The sequence below is a fragment of the Alosa sapidissima genome, chromosome 10, assembly GCF_018492685.1.
Source record: "Alosa sapidissima isolate fAloSap1 chromosome 10, fAloSap1.pri, whole genome shotgun sequence".
In the NCBI taxonomy this organism is placed as follows: domain Eukaryota; kingdom Metazoa; phylum Chordata; class Actinopteri; order Clupeiformes; family Clupeidae; genus Alosa; species Alosa sapidissima.
The window spans coordinates 24,408,248-24,421,956 of NC_055966.1; the positions used below are offsets into that span (position 1 = coordinate 24,408,248).

Here is a 13,709-nt window from a genome sequence, read left to right on the forward strand (position 1 = left end):
TGAGATAGAGAGAGAGAGAGAGAGAGATAGAGACAGAGAGAGAGAGAGAGAGAGAGGAGAGAGAGAGACAGAGAGAGAGAGAGAGACACAGAGAGAGAGAGAGAGAGATAGAGAAAGAGAAACATATACACATACACACATACACATAGGAACAGATGACAAAGTTGCATAATATGAGCAAATTGAATAGTTAAAGCTAGTGATGCTGCCAGGTTTTGATCTTTAAAGGCCTGCCCCTGAACACACTAACTAGATGCTCTTGGCAGAATGAGATGCCAGTTGTGGATGTCCGTGGAGCCAAGATCAGCAGGCCTTTCAAACAAATTACCACTTGTGAAGGCATTGTGTCATATAGTCCACATCAGTTACATTTATTAAAAAGTAAAACGGCCAAAAAAGCGTTTTGGAGGCCAGGAAGAGTTTGATTTCTGCTCCTGCAATTGTAGAGAAGTTGTAGTGCTGCATGTTTGATGGAATCTGTGATGACAGTGATGACATACCTTGTAGCATTTAACCAAGTTATAGAGGAGCGGTTTTGTGTGTGTGTGTGCGTGCGCTCACTAGCGTGTGTGTGTGTTGCGGTGTGCAGGGTAAGAGCTTGGGGGAGCGTCAGAAGGTGATCAAGGCCCTGCGTGTGTGTGTGTGTGTGCGTGCGCGTGCGCGCTCACTAACGCGTGTGTGTGTGTGTGTGTGTTGCGGTGTGCAGGGTAAGAGCTTGGAGGAGCGTCAGAAGGTGATCAAGGCCCTGTGTGTGTGTGCGTGCACGCTCACTAACGTGTATGTATGTGTTGCGGTGTGCAGGGTAAGAGCTTGGAGGAGCATCAGAAGGTGATCGTGTGTGTGTGTGTGTTGCGGTGTGCAGGGTAAGAGCTTGGAGGAGCGTCAGAAGGTGATCAAGGCCCTACGAGAGGAGCTGCGTCTGGAGGAGGCCCGTCTGGTGCTGCTCAAGAAGCTCCGCCAGAGCCAGCTGCAGAAGGAAAACCTCGTGCAGAAGGTCAGTCCGTCGGCCAGGGCGGTCAGACTGCATCAGGAGGCCTCTACACGGACGGTGGGGTTTTGTGTGGCATTACACACTGTGTGTGTAGTGTGTGTGTGTGTGTGTGTGTGTGTGTGTGTTTATTTTACGTATCGGAACTCCCCCTATTACCGTTGGTCCCGTATTTCCGCCGTCTTGCGTGTATGTGTCACTTAATATCCATTTCTATACAAACCAAGATGGCGGATTCCTAAAGAAACGCAAGCACCCACACCATACAGTAGGTGTATCTCGACTCGAAGAGCTGTAAACAGTGTTGCAAGGCTGCGTGTACACATCCGCTTGGAGCTCCAATGGAATTTTAATTTCATGACGAGAATTCTCGGTCTAACCGTTCATGTTCCGTTGAAACGGCATAAATAGGCGACCCATCAGGCCAGCACTATAACTCCAAGCGTGGTAAACAAAATCGGATATTTCGGGCAGTAAATGCTCCCGTTAAGAACCAAACCAGATTTTGTTCAAATCTACACACATGGCTACTGAAAAATGTAAGGTTCATTTAGCAAATGTTATTTTGAAGTTTTAAAAAACATCGTTGTTTTAGAATTTCCGAACAAAAGTGGTGATAATTGGGGGTGTTACGATAGCTGATGCTTGTACCCCAAAGTGACCTAGAGAGACCAATTGCAGGGCCCATCATTCTGGAGCAGCTCATGGTCGAGTGTTATGCTCAGGGGCACAATGGTCAAATCCACGACTTTCTGTCCACTGCATGCCAGCCAAGTTCCTTAGAAACTACACCACTATTGCCCCAGGTGTTCTAATTCCTGTGCTTGTTCCCATTTGTTGGTCCATTCGTCTGTTTTTAGGTATGAAGGTTAGATACATTTGTACATTAGATCCATTTAGCATGCAGATCCATTGCTGTGCTTGTGTATATGTTCCCATGCTGTTGGTCCATTCCTCTGTTATTATGTGGTTCCCCATTTTTCTGCTGATAGTTCCGTCTTCCTTCATGTCGTGCTTCTGTCTCCGTCTCCCTCAGGTGCCCGTGGTGCAGAACAGCTCCTCCATGGCACAGGGCTCGTCGGCGCACAGCGCTCAGGGCGGGATGGCCAAGCTGCCCGTCAGGCCAGGCCTGCACAGCCAGGAGCCACAGAACCTGCGTTCCGTGCAGGTCAGCGCATCAGACACACACTTACACACACACACACACACACACACACACCGGGGGGTTATGGATGGGTTGTTCATCTCCTACAGTGAAAAATGTGAACAAGAGTCTTCTGTCCCGGTTGTAGGGTTTGTCACTCGTGGGTGCAGAGCTATGCAGTCATGGGTCTGTCTCGCGGCCCCTAAAACGCCACTCTTGTTGACGGTACACGGAGTTGACAGTAGACTGATCCCCAGGAATGATGTTGGGGGTGGGGTATTGGGTGGTGGTGCTTCAATTTGGGCTTTTAATCCTGGGGTCAACGGGGGGTTGGGGCTTTACAGTTTACAGTCTGTGGGATTTAAGTCACGTCTCTGGCTGGGAGGCACATTAGTGGAAGCCCTTACAAATGGAGTGTTTCTTTCACCCAGTTTGCTGAAAACCGCGTTGGGCAGCTGTCGAGTGGAGAGCTATCCTTAGTCTTTAGATAGACATGTTTTTGTATAGACATGGTAGCCTGGCTGCTTCCATGGGTAGTTTATGGTGTTGGAGGGGTTTGAGTCGAGATGGTGGACAAAGGAATTCTGTGGCTGATGTATTGTGCAACCAACAGATCTTGGCTGCATGTCCTCAAAGGGAAATGGTTTTAGGCCATCAGTTCCATCGTTCTTTTACGTTTGACTACCACCTAGTGGCAGTGTGGTGTAAAGACAGTGTAATAAAAGAGACAATAGTCTCCAAGGGATACTTATGTGCACAATGCTTTTCATTTGTCAAAATGGTCATTAATCAGATATTCTGTATCAGTGCTTGCCATTCATGGACAGAGGAAAGGGTAAATGTATGTATATGGATCATTAGAAATTTGATTCGCTGTGACTAATTGCTTTAAAACAAATCCCATCAAGGTTATACTACCACGATATTTCTTAAACTGGCCCATCCAACCACCTTCTCTCTCTGCTGTCCTGTGTAGGGTCATTCTGTGATCCGGTCAGCAGCCAACGCTTCCATGCCCCAGATGATGATGTCCCAGCGGGTGATCGCGCCCAACCCGGCCCAGCTGCAGGGCCAGAGGATCCCGCAGAAGCAGGGGGTGATGCGCTCCACCCAGGGCACCATCAACAACACTGTGAGCTACCAGCAGGTCAGTCCCGGTCAGCCCAGCATACATCAGCCAGCTTGGGCTGCTCATCAGGGTTCTCTTTGGTCTTGGGGGGGACTGAGGAACCGGACTCTCCATATGTGTAAATGTGTCCGTTAATTTGTGAAGGTGTTACTTGTGACATTCATGTGAGTGTGTGTGTGTGTGTGTGTGTGTGTGTGTGAGAATTTCTCTTGAACTAATACCTTGTCTTATAAAATTGTTGACCTCATTTGTTAGTATGGGCTCTGTGGACTAGCTTACTTGAAGTCGGCAAACCAGTTTCCTGTTCGTTGACATGGCTGTCAACAAGCACCTGAAGATGAGTGCTTTAGTTGTACCAAAGCATAAGAAATACAATGTACGTGAGTCTGAATGTCCGTGGGCGGCTCTAAGGAGCACTGCTGTGTGCCGCTCTGCCTGGCTTCAAGTCGTTATAGAAGCGATTTTAACTTCCACCTTTTCCCTTAAAAACGTCAGCCTACGTGCAGCAGCTGCACAAAATAAGGAGGGAAGGATTTTCGGTGAGCACACGTTTTGGTACAACTGAAGCACTCCTATTCAGAAGCAGGAAACTGGTTTGCCGATTTTAAGTAAGCTAGTGCATAGAGCCCATCATGGCTGTTATCGTGTCTGAGTGCTAGTGCCATTATTTTCTCTGCTGGCTCGGTGTGTATCTCGATCTAATGTCCTGTGGTGTGTGTGTGTGTGTGTTTTTGTGTGTGTGTGCAGGCCACCACTCAGCAGGTGTCTGCGTCCCAGCGTTCTGGCTCCTCGGCTCTCTACATGAACCTGGCCCACATGCAGGCGGCCGCCGCGGCTGCAGCAGCGGGGGCCGGCGGCGTGTCGGGCGTCTCAGGGGTGGGCGCCGCGGTCAGCCCCTCTCCGCTGCCCAGCCCTGGCGGAGGCGGAGGCCCCCAGTCCCTGCAGGACCAGGCCAGCAGCCAGGCGGCCGCCAAGCTGGCGCTGCGCAAGCAGCTGGAGAAGACCCTGCTGGAGATCCCGCCGCCCAAGCCGCCCGCTCCGCTCCTCCACTTCCTGCCCTCGGCCGCCAACAGCGAGTTCATCTACATGGTGGGCCTGGAGGAGGTCGTCCAGAGTGTCCTCGACAGCCAGGGTGAGTGACCCGTGCGCTAGGGATGGGTACAGCGGTACGGGCACCGGCACTTTTTCTCCAAGACTTTACTCTGTCGGAATCTGTAACAGTAACGGGCGGCTGGTGGCCAGGGGGAGCCGTGGCCCGCTGGTTAGCACTCTGGATTTGTAACCGGAGGGTTGCCGGTTCGAGCCCCGACCAGTGGGCTGCGGCTGAAGTGCCCTTGAGCAAGGCACCTAACCCCTCACTGCTCCCCGAGCGCCGCTGTTGAAGCAGGCAGCTCACTGCACCGGGATTAGTGTGTGCTTCACCTCACTGTGTGTTCACTGTGTGCAGTGTGTTTCACTAATTCACCGATTGGGTTAAATGCAGAGACCAAATTTCCCTCACGGGATCAAAAAAGTATATATACTATACTTATACTTCTACTTATACCAGAGAAGTTGGTGGGGCTAGACGGGCGCAGGGGAGAGGCGGGGGCAGCAGGAGGGGAGCGCAGTGACCACTGGGGTGTGGGGATGGGGCGTGCTGTTTACCAACAGTGTGGGGCCGTGGGAGGTGTGCTGGAAGTGTGTGTGTGTGTGTCTGTGTGTGTCTGTGTGTGTGTGTCATGAGGCTGAGCAGATGGAGAGAGGGGATAGTGTTGAGAGGCACTGGAGGTGTAATTACTGTAGCGCTGGTAGCCACCACATCACCCTCTGACGTGAATACTGCACAAGAAGTGTTTGTTAAATAGTGAGTTGTTATAGACAGGCCAGAAATCATGTTGATGTTCAATATCATTTTATTTTATTTCTAAAAGAGTTTCAATGATGGTGCAGGGTGGGGGGGGGGCTGTTATTACCAACCAGAGTGTGGAGGGTTGGAGGAGAAGATTGAGAGACCAGCATTTTAGGAAAGGAAGGAAATGTTACTGTTGAACTGGTCTAATAACTACTATTTCAACCCTACCAGTTCTAGGACATTACAGAAACCACGTATCACTGAAATTAAAGAGTGTGACATAATGAGTTTGAAATCAGTGTCAGCCACTAGACAGTGTGGTTTTATCTCCTTGTCATGTAAACGGTCTCCTTCTCTTGTGTTGTGTCTACTGTACGTGTTAGACAGGTAAACAGTCTAGCTGTCCATGTCTCATGTTATGTGTTTGTGGCGGTGTGTTGGACAGGTAAATTTGGGCCTCGAGCTCCCACAGATCCGTTTGTGTGCGCCCAGTGCAAGACGGACTTCACCCCGCATTGGAAGCAGGAGAAGAGCGGCCGTATCCTCTGTGAGCTGTGCATGACGTCCAACCAGAAGAAGGCCCTGAAGGCCGAGCACACCAACAGGCTAAAGAACGCCTTTGTCAAGGCCCTACAGCAGGAGCAGGTCAGACACCCAATTCTGAACTGGTGGAGCGCTGAATAAATAGTTTGTTTATATTTATTGCATGTAGTTCGAAGAACATTGTGCCAACTGTTGTTGACTGTTGTATTGCCTTTATATGCATATAGTGAATGTCTTCTATTTGAACCACTTTGGTTTGAAATGTGCTATAAAAAGAAAATTTAATACTTGCATATTAACAAAGCAAAGGCTCAATAGTTGGTCACAAATCTTCCCGGCCAGACTTAAGATTACTTTGCAAAGGACAGCTGAGATGTTGCATTGATGTGGGTGTCTGTCATGAGTGGAAGTAGCATTGTGAAAGTGAGGCGGGGGGTCAAGAGCTCTTCATAGTAGAGAGTATCAATGCACAAACCAATGTGGTTTATTATCAGTCAACATTGAAAGGAAAGGAAAATTACAGCAGACTTCAGTTGAATTCATAAGTAATGCACCTGCCAGGTGTTAATTGGTTTTGATTGTGCGTGTTCCTGTGATTTTTTTTTTGTGTGTGTTTGTGTGCGTGTGTGTGCTTGCGTGTGCCTGTGTGTGTGCCTGCGTGTGCCTGTGCTTGCGTGTGCCTGTGTGTGTGTGTGTGTGCATGTGTGTTACAGGAGATTGAGCAGAGGCTGCAGCAGCAACAGCAGCAGCAGCAGCAGCAGCAGCAGCAGCAGCAGCAACAGCAGGCCGCGCTCTCGGCTGCCAGCTCTGCCGTGACCGTCCCCAGCGTGAGCAAGGCCGAGTCCATGATCCGACACCATGCCCTCCGACAGGTAGGTCTCCACACCTCGTTTAACCCACAGGCAGGGTCTAAGCCACAGTGCAGCCGCACGGGACTGCTCGGGCAGGTGGGGACAGAGGTGACCGTGGCCGCCCCACAGTAGACTTACATCACGTGAATCTATAACTTACCCCTTTCTCATTACTTCAAAGTGGGAAGACTCGTGTTTTTGGACTACATCGCGAGCTGCTAGTAACCTAAAGGTAACATGTCTTCAACGAGCTAAACATTTTAAATTTTGAATGGTTGAATAGCTTTAATGTCAGCGGAACAACAATGCATGTTATTTGCAATTATTTTGTTGGTAAGGCATATGCGTTCGTGTTGTGCATGTCTACATCTTCACAACACAACACATCAAAAATCCGTGTGGTGAAATCTGGCTCAACATTTTGTGTGAGGGACTGTTGTGGTTGGTGAAATATCTCACTATATGAACTATATGAAAAATTGCAATGGTTGGTTAAAATTTCAAGGTCTCCCAGAATTTGCAAGGATTTGTTGAATTTGCGTTGCGTTAAACAGTTAAATTTGCATTGTGTACCCATCTGCACCATACAAGACCTGTACCGAACCGTTTCGGTACGAATACTTAACGTTACGTTAATACCCCTAGTTAACACCATATGCATATCAATGTTGATATAGTTACAGTACACATTCATTCATTTGAAGATGAATTGGTCATTTTGAAAACCTGTCTGTCTGTCTCTCTGTCTCTCTGTCTGTCTGTCTGTCTGTCTGTCTGTCTGCCCTCCCTGCCCCAGGCCCACCAGTCTCAGAGTAGCCAGTCTGCGGCCTCTCTGCAGCGGGGCCTGTCTAGCTCGGCGCGGGGCGTGCTCTCCAACTTCGCCCAGGCCCAGGCCTCCCAGCTGTCTGTGGCCAGCGGCCTGCTGGGCATGACGGGCAAACACGGGGGCAGCTCCAGCAGCCGGGCACAGCACGACAGCCGCCGCCAGCTGTACAACATCCCTGGTGAGTTTAGGAGGTGGAGGGCGAATGGAAATATCACTAATATAACTAATATAACACTCATGGCTGGTTTTGTTGGATGTTTATATGTTCAATTCACTGTGACTTTGGGGTCTTGTGGCTGATCTGACAAAAGGCAACAAAGGTTACTTGACTGTCTAAAAATTCTGTGGATTCTCATAAATGGTGTACCACAGGCTGGGTGTAATGTTAACTTCAGTTGAAATGAAAACCCTCAGGCAGAATGGACTAGTTTTATTAACTTCACTTTATTAACTGCTTTGTAGAGAAAGTTCCCAAGCAGAACATAACTGACTAACTAAAATCACTGGCTTGTTGATGAGTAGAGAGAGTAGCATAGCATATCCCTAATGACTGTCTTTCCACTTTTATTTTACTACTTGCCTTACTCCTGTTGTTTTTCTCTCCAGGTGTGAACATTGCCTACCTGAACCCGGCCAACGTGGGCGGGCAGAAAGGCTCCAGCCTGGCCGACCGGCAGAGGGAGTATCTACTGGACATGATCCCTCCGCGCTCCATATCTCAGTCCATCACCGGCCAGAAATGACCCCCCCCCCCCCCCCCCCTTCTCCCCTTGCCTACCCATCATGCACCTGACCTATGGCAATGACACACCGATTCCTCTCCTGCCCCCACTTCTCCTTCTCCCCCACCGTGAGCCCACTCCGACAGTGCCCGTCGCATGCAGTGCCTGTTAGTCTGCCTACCAACCAAACTGTAAGAGTGACACAATCAAAAATGCTTAGTTAAAAAAGCATATATATATATATATATATATATATATATATATATATATATATATATATAAAACCAAGATAACCTGAAGTCACTTTTGACGGAGGGAGGAAACGATGCAAAGCTTTTTTTTTTCTTCTCCAGTATTGCCACCATAATGTCCAGCTCGCCCATTACCTGCTACCCGACAGAGAATTCTGTCTTTCACCATATCAGAACTTTATGGTTGTGTGTGTGTGTCTGTGTGTTTGTTTGTGTAAGGGTGTGTAAGTGCGCACACGTGTGTTTGGGAGGCCATGTACTCTATTTCTTGCGATATTTTATGTCAAGTGTTACTGTCTTAAGTTGTGTTGTGGAAGTCAGAGGCCCGTATCAGGAAGGCAAACCCTTTCGTGGACGGACCTTTTTGATATCTGTGTCAAGCATGCATTTCTCTGTGAATGCGTGCAGCACTGAGTGACTCTTACTAGGTCTGTGGACGCACAGACCAGGCACCACCAACGGTGTTTTTTTGAACGGCAATCTCTCTCTCTCTTTAGAAAAAAGCAAAGAAATAACAAACATCTTCATGACAAAGCCTTATCCACACAGCTGGAAAAGACTAGAGTGATCTTTTTAAAATAATGACAGATTGCGTTTTTGGAAAAAAAAAATTGCAACTTACTTGGCAATACTTAATTAAGGTGTCTGAAAACTTGGGCTAATATTTTGGTAACCCCCACCCCCCCCCTCCTCCCCTTGTATTGCCTATTTCTTTCATCCTTGATGTTATTTTTGTTTCCTACGGCTGTGTCGTGGAGACCAGCTGGTATAGACTCAGACCCCAGAACTATCTTGAGGCTGAACTTTTAAAGATGAACGAACCCTGGAATATGTCAGAACGCAGCACTCAACACTAAAAGTCTGCAACAGTGTTTTTACAATGAAGGAGAAAGCCGCGATCTTTGCTCCTCACTCAGTCTCCATGTCTTTGTGTGGTCAGACATTTCAATCAGAATGACAAGTCACCCTGTTCTGCCCAGGCAAGGACACCGCTGTTCTTCAGTGGCCAGATGGACGGATGGAGAGGATGGACACATGTCTGAGGTTGTCAGTCTCTGGGAGAACCCTTGTATATAATGTACCTATTTATGGATTTAAAAATATGCGAGTACGGGTGCCTTTTCCCTGGTCTCTCTGCTAGCCTTTAGCTTTTTTGTTTGTCTGTTTCTTTTTGTCTTCTAATCGCTCAATGTTAATTGTTCCAGTTTCACCCATTTATTTGTCGTCTTCTATTATTATTTTGGGGGGAGGGGTGGAGATGAGATGGGGTGGGACAGCTTTCAAAGTTTATTTTCTTACTAGTGGTAAGATTAGTGTTTGGCTTAAGCCTGCAGATGTGCAGCGTCTTCTTTAGATTGTGTTCTGGTACCTGAAAGGTATCTTTCTGGAAGACGATAATCAGCTCATTATGAGAATAAAAAAGGCACCTATAGGGATAATCTATAGCTTGTAAGTCTCAACAAAGCAAATCCAAGGGCAGCAATTTATGGGTATGACAAAGTTACAATGTTACACATTAATGCTTGTGATGAGTGTTTTTTCCCCCCCAGTGTTTTTTTTGGGGGGTTTATAGGACAAAAGGTATTTATTGAGAGTACCTTTGAGATTCTGGGCCTATGCTGCAATGTTTTGATAAGAAACTGAGTTATGCACACCGTATGTGTAATGGTGTATCTCTCACCCCAGGTTACATTCTCTGAACTCTTAAATGGTCATGATGTTTTTTTAAGACACCTGGTAAAGATTGTACAATAGCATATGTGTCTCTTGTGACCCCGAGAGATGACTAGTGATTCTTGTTTATGATAGAAATTCAGATGGCTCCGCATGCTTGATTTAATTTTTCTTTCTTCAAATTTTGAACCTTACATACCTCTGTGCATCATTATTCGTTGTAAGTTCAACTGGATTTGGAGGCAATTGTCTGGACATTGCGCGCAGAACATGATTATGGACGTGCCCTTATTGGTACAGTTCAGCAGCAGGTGCAATATTTGGAGAAACAGGGAGGATGCTAATCACAAGAGAGAGTCCATTTATATTTATTTTTAGCAAGACCTAATGCTCCTTAAGCCCACAGATATGACTTTTTAATGTTCATTTATCTGTCACACTATTGTAGTGTATATTCTTGTATGTGCATCTGTGTTTGTGAAAGGAAAAAAAAAAATACCCCAATATTCATTTCAGCTTTTTATACTGTTTTTAGTCCATTTGATTTCCTTGATTTTTTTTTTTTCTTTTTTTTTTCTTTCAAATATCCAATTTAATCTCAGCATTGGTAAACCTGTTTACAGTATGGCATAAAAAGACAACAATTGCTTAAAAGAGTTATAAAGATGTATTGTAAATAAGCCTTTTCTCCTTTGTAGATTGAAATCAAAACAGTTGTATATTGTGTAGAAATGCAAATCAAAAGCCATGGATATTGTGAAACTTGTCGTTTGGCTGTGATCACTGTGTATTGTGCAACAAGTGTTCAAACAAATGAGTTTTTAAAAACATTTTCTTTCTTTCACTGTAATGATCCAACTTCATTTACATCACTAGTGTATTTTTTGTACTCTGTAGTGGCAGTATAATTGATTTGTTTGATCTATTCAAAAAATGTTTGTCTGAACTAGTAATAGGTAAACTAATCTATTCCATCTGCTTTATTTATGTCAATAGAATTGAATGCTGTTTTTGATTTATGAATGATTTGAAAACACCCAGTTACACACCTAGTCAGGTCTCAGTCAGATGGGAGGGTGTAAGGAGTTTGAGCCAGCAGTGGGGTGGGGTGGGTGCATGGCCCAGTCACCGAGAGAAAGTCCCAGTGTCTGATTGTCTTTCTTTCCAGTGCTCATTCGATTTGCGATCAGCTGTGTGGTGGTTTCTGTATCTCTCCTGAACCTTTGGCACTCTTGCAGGAACATTCAAATTGAATGTAGACACTGATGGATGGAGACAGGAGTTAATAAGACTCTCTTTCTTTCTTTCTTTTTTGGCAAATATTGGCCTGTCTGTTTTCAAAGTTAAAATGATATGACAGAATTCTACAAAATAAATGAAAAGCATAAAGAATCTCACAGTGACTGTTCTATTCATAGACACCTAGGGTCCTCATTTCAGTGATGAGTAAAATGCAGTCAGTCAGTGACTTGCGCATGAACTGAAGCTATTTTGTGTGTTGTGTGGGAGAATTAAGCTAACTCTGATATTTGTTACTATGAATATCTTACTCTTTGTATTAAATCAGAAAATAGAATTTTGCCCAGTTATTAAATTGGCTTTACACTTTGCACATTGCCCATCATTTAAATCAGAGCCCATACAGTGCTCTATTCTTCTGCTGTGAGGTTGAATTTGCTGACAGATATTACAGGCCCAAGACATGTTTCACTGGGGGGTTGAGGTAGAGAGCCAAACAGCAATAATTGAGCAGGCTAATGCGCTGGAGTTAAGCTTTGGCAGTTTCAGTTAAAACCTTTACTATTCAATACTTCTAGCTTGAAACAGCAGGAAATCATCTTTGTGATCAACTGTTTATTGAGTTATATAAAGGAAATCATCTTTGCAAATAGCTCCATCTGTCACTTAAGCTTCTTTCAGGGCACCCTGATCATGATTGCAGTAAAAATCTTAGAAGAAATTACACACCAAATGGCTGCAATCTGTGTTTATGTGGAACTATGAAGCCTTGCATTGAAACAAAAACTAAATTAGGTAAGGGATAATGTATAAAACGCCGGTCATTATTGGGAAAATAAGTCCCGACAGGGTGAACCGGACCCCGACGCGCCAGCGGAGGGGTCTTGTTTCGCCCTGAAGGGACTTATTTTCCCATAATGACCGGCGTTCTATACATTATCCCGCTTATTATACGGCTACTTGCCAAAACGAAAGAATAAACTCGACGATAGGCTGTGTCTTGACACTTATTTGTTACCGTTTCGTCGTGGCTTTTGCTGAGAAACAAATAGTTCGCAACACACGCTGAACTTGAATCAAACATTCTTTAGAACACAGCTGATCAATCGTCTGCTTTCACTTTTGCATGAAGTTCCAATGAAAGAAGTGACTGGAATACTTGCGGAGTGATATGATCAGCAGCACAAAACCCGTTGCCATTGACAGGGGTATTTTATATGTTTGCAGCGGTAATTACATGAATTTATTTTACCGTAGAACGTTGGGAAATCCCATTCAAGTCAATGGAGCGTTCTACTAGCATTGTGAAGAGCTGTATAATAATAAAAACTAAATTTAAGTTTAATTTAACTGCTGGTTACGCCCCTGTAAGTCACAAGCCAATGAAGCTTTTCCAGACCCACTCTCAATCTCGAGTGAGATTTGAGAAGCGGTCTGCTGTTAACCAGGCTAGCCGATTGCATGGTCTGGAGTTGGAGTATGTTTGAATTGGTGTTGGAGTCTTTACTGATCTGGCTGGCCTGGTTAGCCCCGGGTCAGTCTGTTCCTGTCCTTAACTGAGAGGTTCCCATACCAGGACACCGTATGAAAGGTTAGTGGCCTGTATAAACCTTGGTCTATCAAGTTGTAGCAGTTTAAAAGTAGAAGTTCAAAAGTTGGGAACTACAGAAATGCAACCTTTACTTTAATATCTAGCCTATATGCCCCACCAGTCTCTGCTGTTGATATATCTATGTCAAAAATAGATAAATAAATAAATAGAAATGCAACAAGTAGGATCTTTATCTATAGTGGTTTTCAACCTCGGGGTTACCAGATTGTGTAAAAAAAACAACAACATTATTTTTCTACATAAACCATCACTTTCCATCCATTTTGTTTAATTTCCATTACCATTTCTAACACATGCATAAACAGCGTTGTTTTTCACTAAGGTAGTCTACATTGGTAGTCTAGCTTTAGATAGATCCACCGCCTGTAGAGATAGCTTCTCAGAAAATAATCCAAACTCCAATCTGAATTTAATTTCAAAGCACAGCAGCAAAGTTCAAATGGAATCTCTGTCTGTGGGGAAAAGTAGTCAGCATGCAGGTGGATGGTTAGGTATAGGGGGTCGTAAGCACTTAACTGATTGTGGGGGAATAACCACTCAAAAAAGGTTGAGAACCATGATTTATATTCTAGGCCCACACTTACCTCAAGTCAGGTTGTGTGCCATTGTGTAATGAAAAGTAAACAACAATTTGCAATCGTGTGAAGCATGAAGTCTGAAGATGTAAGAGAAGTGGAATGAAAATGGGTTTAAAGAGAGATTAGCCTGTACTATGAATAAATCAATTTCCAATGCGCTCCAGCACAACTCCAGGCAGGGACAACAACCACGAGGGGGCGAAAAAACACCACAGAACAATTATTGCGTTAACATGCATCGCAATTCAATCCCAGTTCAAAAAAGTTCGACGTGGCAAGTTCTTGATCACATACACCATCTCCTGTACTACTTTCTAT

At 45.3% G+C, this 13,709-nt stretch overlaps 1 protein-coding gene across 1 annotated transcript in view; it reads left to right on the forward strand.

Moving 5' to 3' along the window:
* Window positions 1-8,264, forward strand: part of LOC121721043 (transcriptional repressor p66-beta-like) — a 14,008-nt gene extending 5,744 nt beyond the window's left edge. Inside the window, exons 2-10 of the mRNA XM_042107602.1 lie at window positions 840-994; window positions 2,025-2,156; window positions 3,109-3,279; window positions 4,009-4,393; window positions 5,541-5,740; window positions 6,352-6,510; window positions 6,671-6,721; window positions 7,286-7,493; window positions 7,922-8,264. Of these exons, the coding sequence (XP_041963536.1) occupies window positions 840-994; window positions 2,025-2,156; window positions 3,109-3,279; window positions 4,009-4,393; window positions 5,541-5,740; window positions 6,352-6,510; window positions 6,671-6,721; window positions 7,286-7,493; window positions 7,922-8,058 (1,598 nt within the window). The 3' untranslated portion in view covers window positions 8,059-8,264. The remainder of the gene's footprint in view (window positions 1-839; window positions 995-2,024; window positions 2,157-3,108; window positions 3,280-4,008; window positions 4,394-5,540; window positions 5,741-6,351; window positions 6,511-6,670; window positions 6,722-7,285; window positions 7,494-7,921) is intronic.
* Window positions 8,265-13,709: the final 5,445 nt, after the last annotated feature.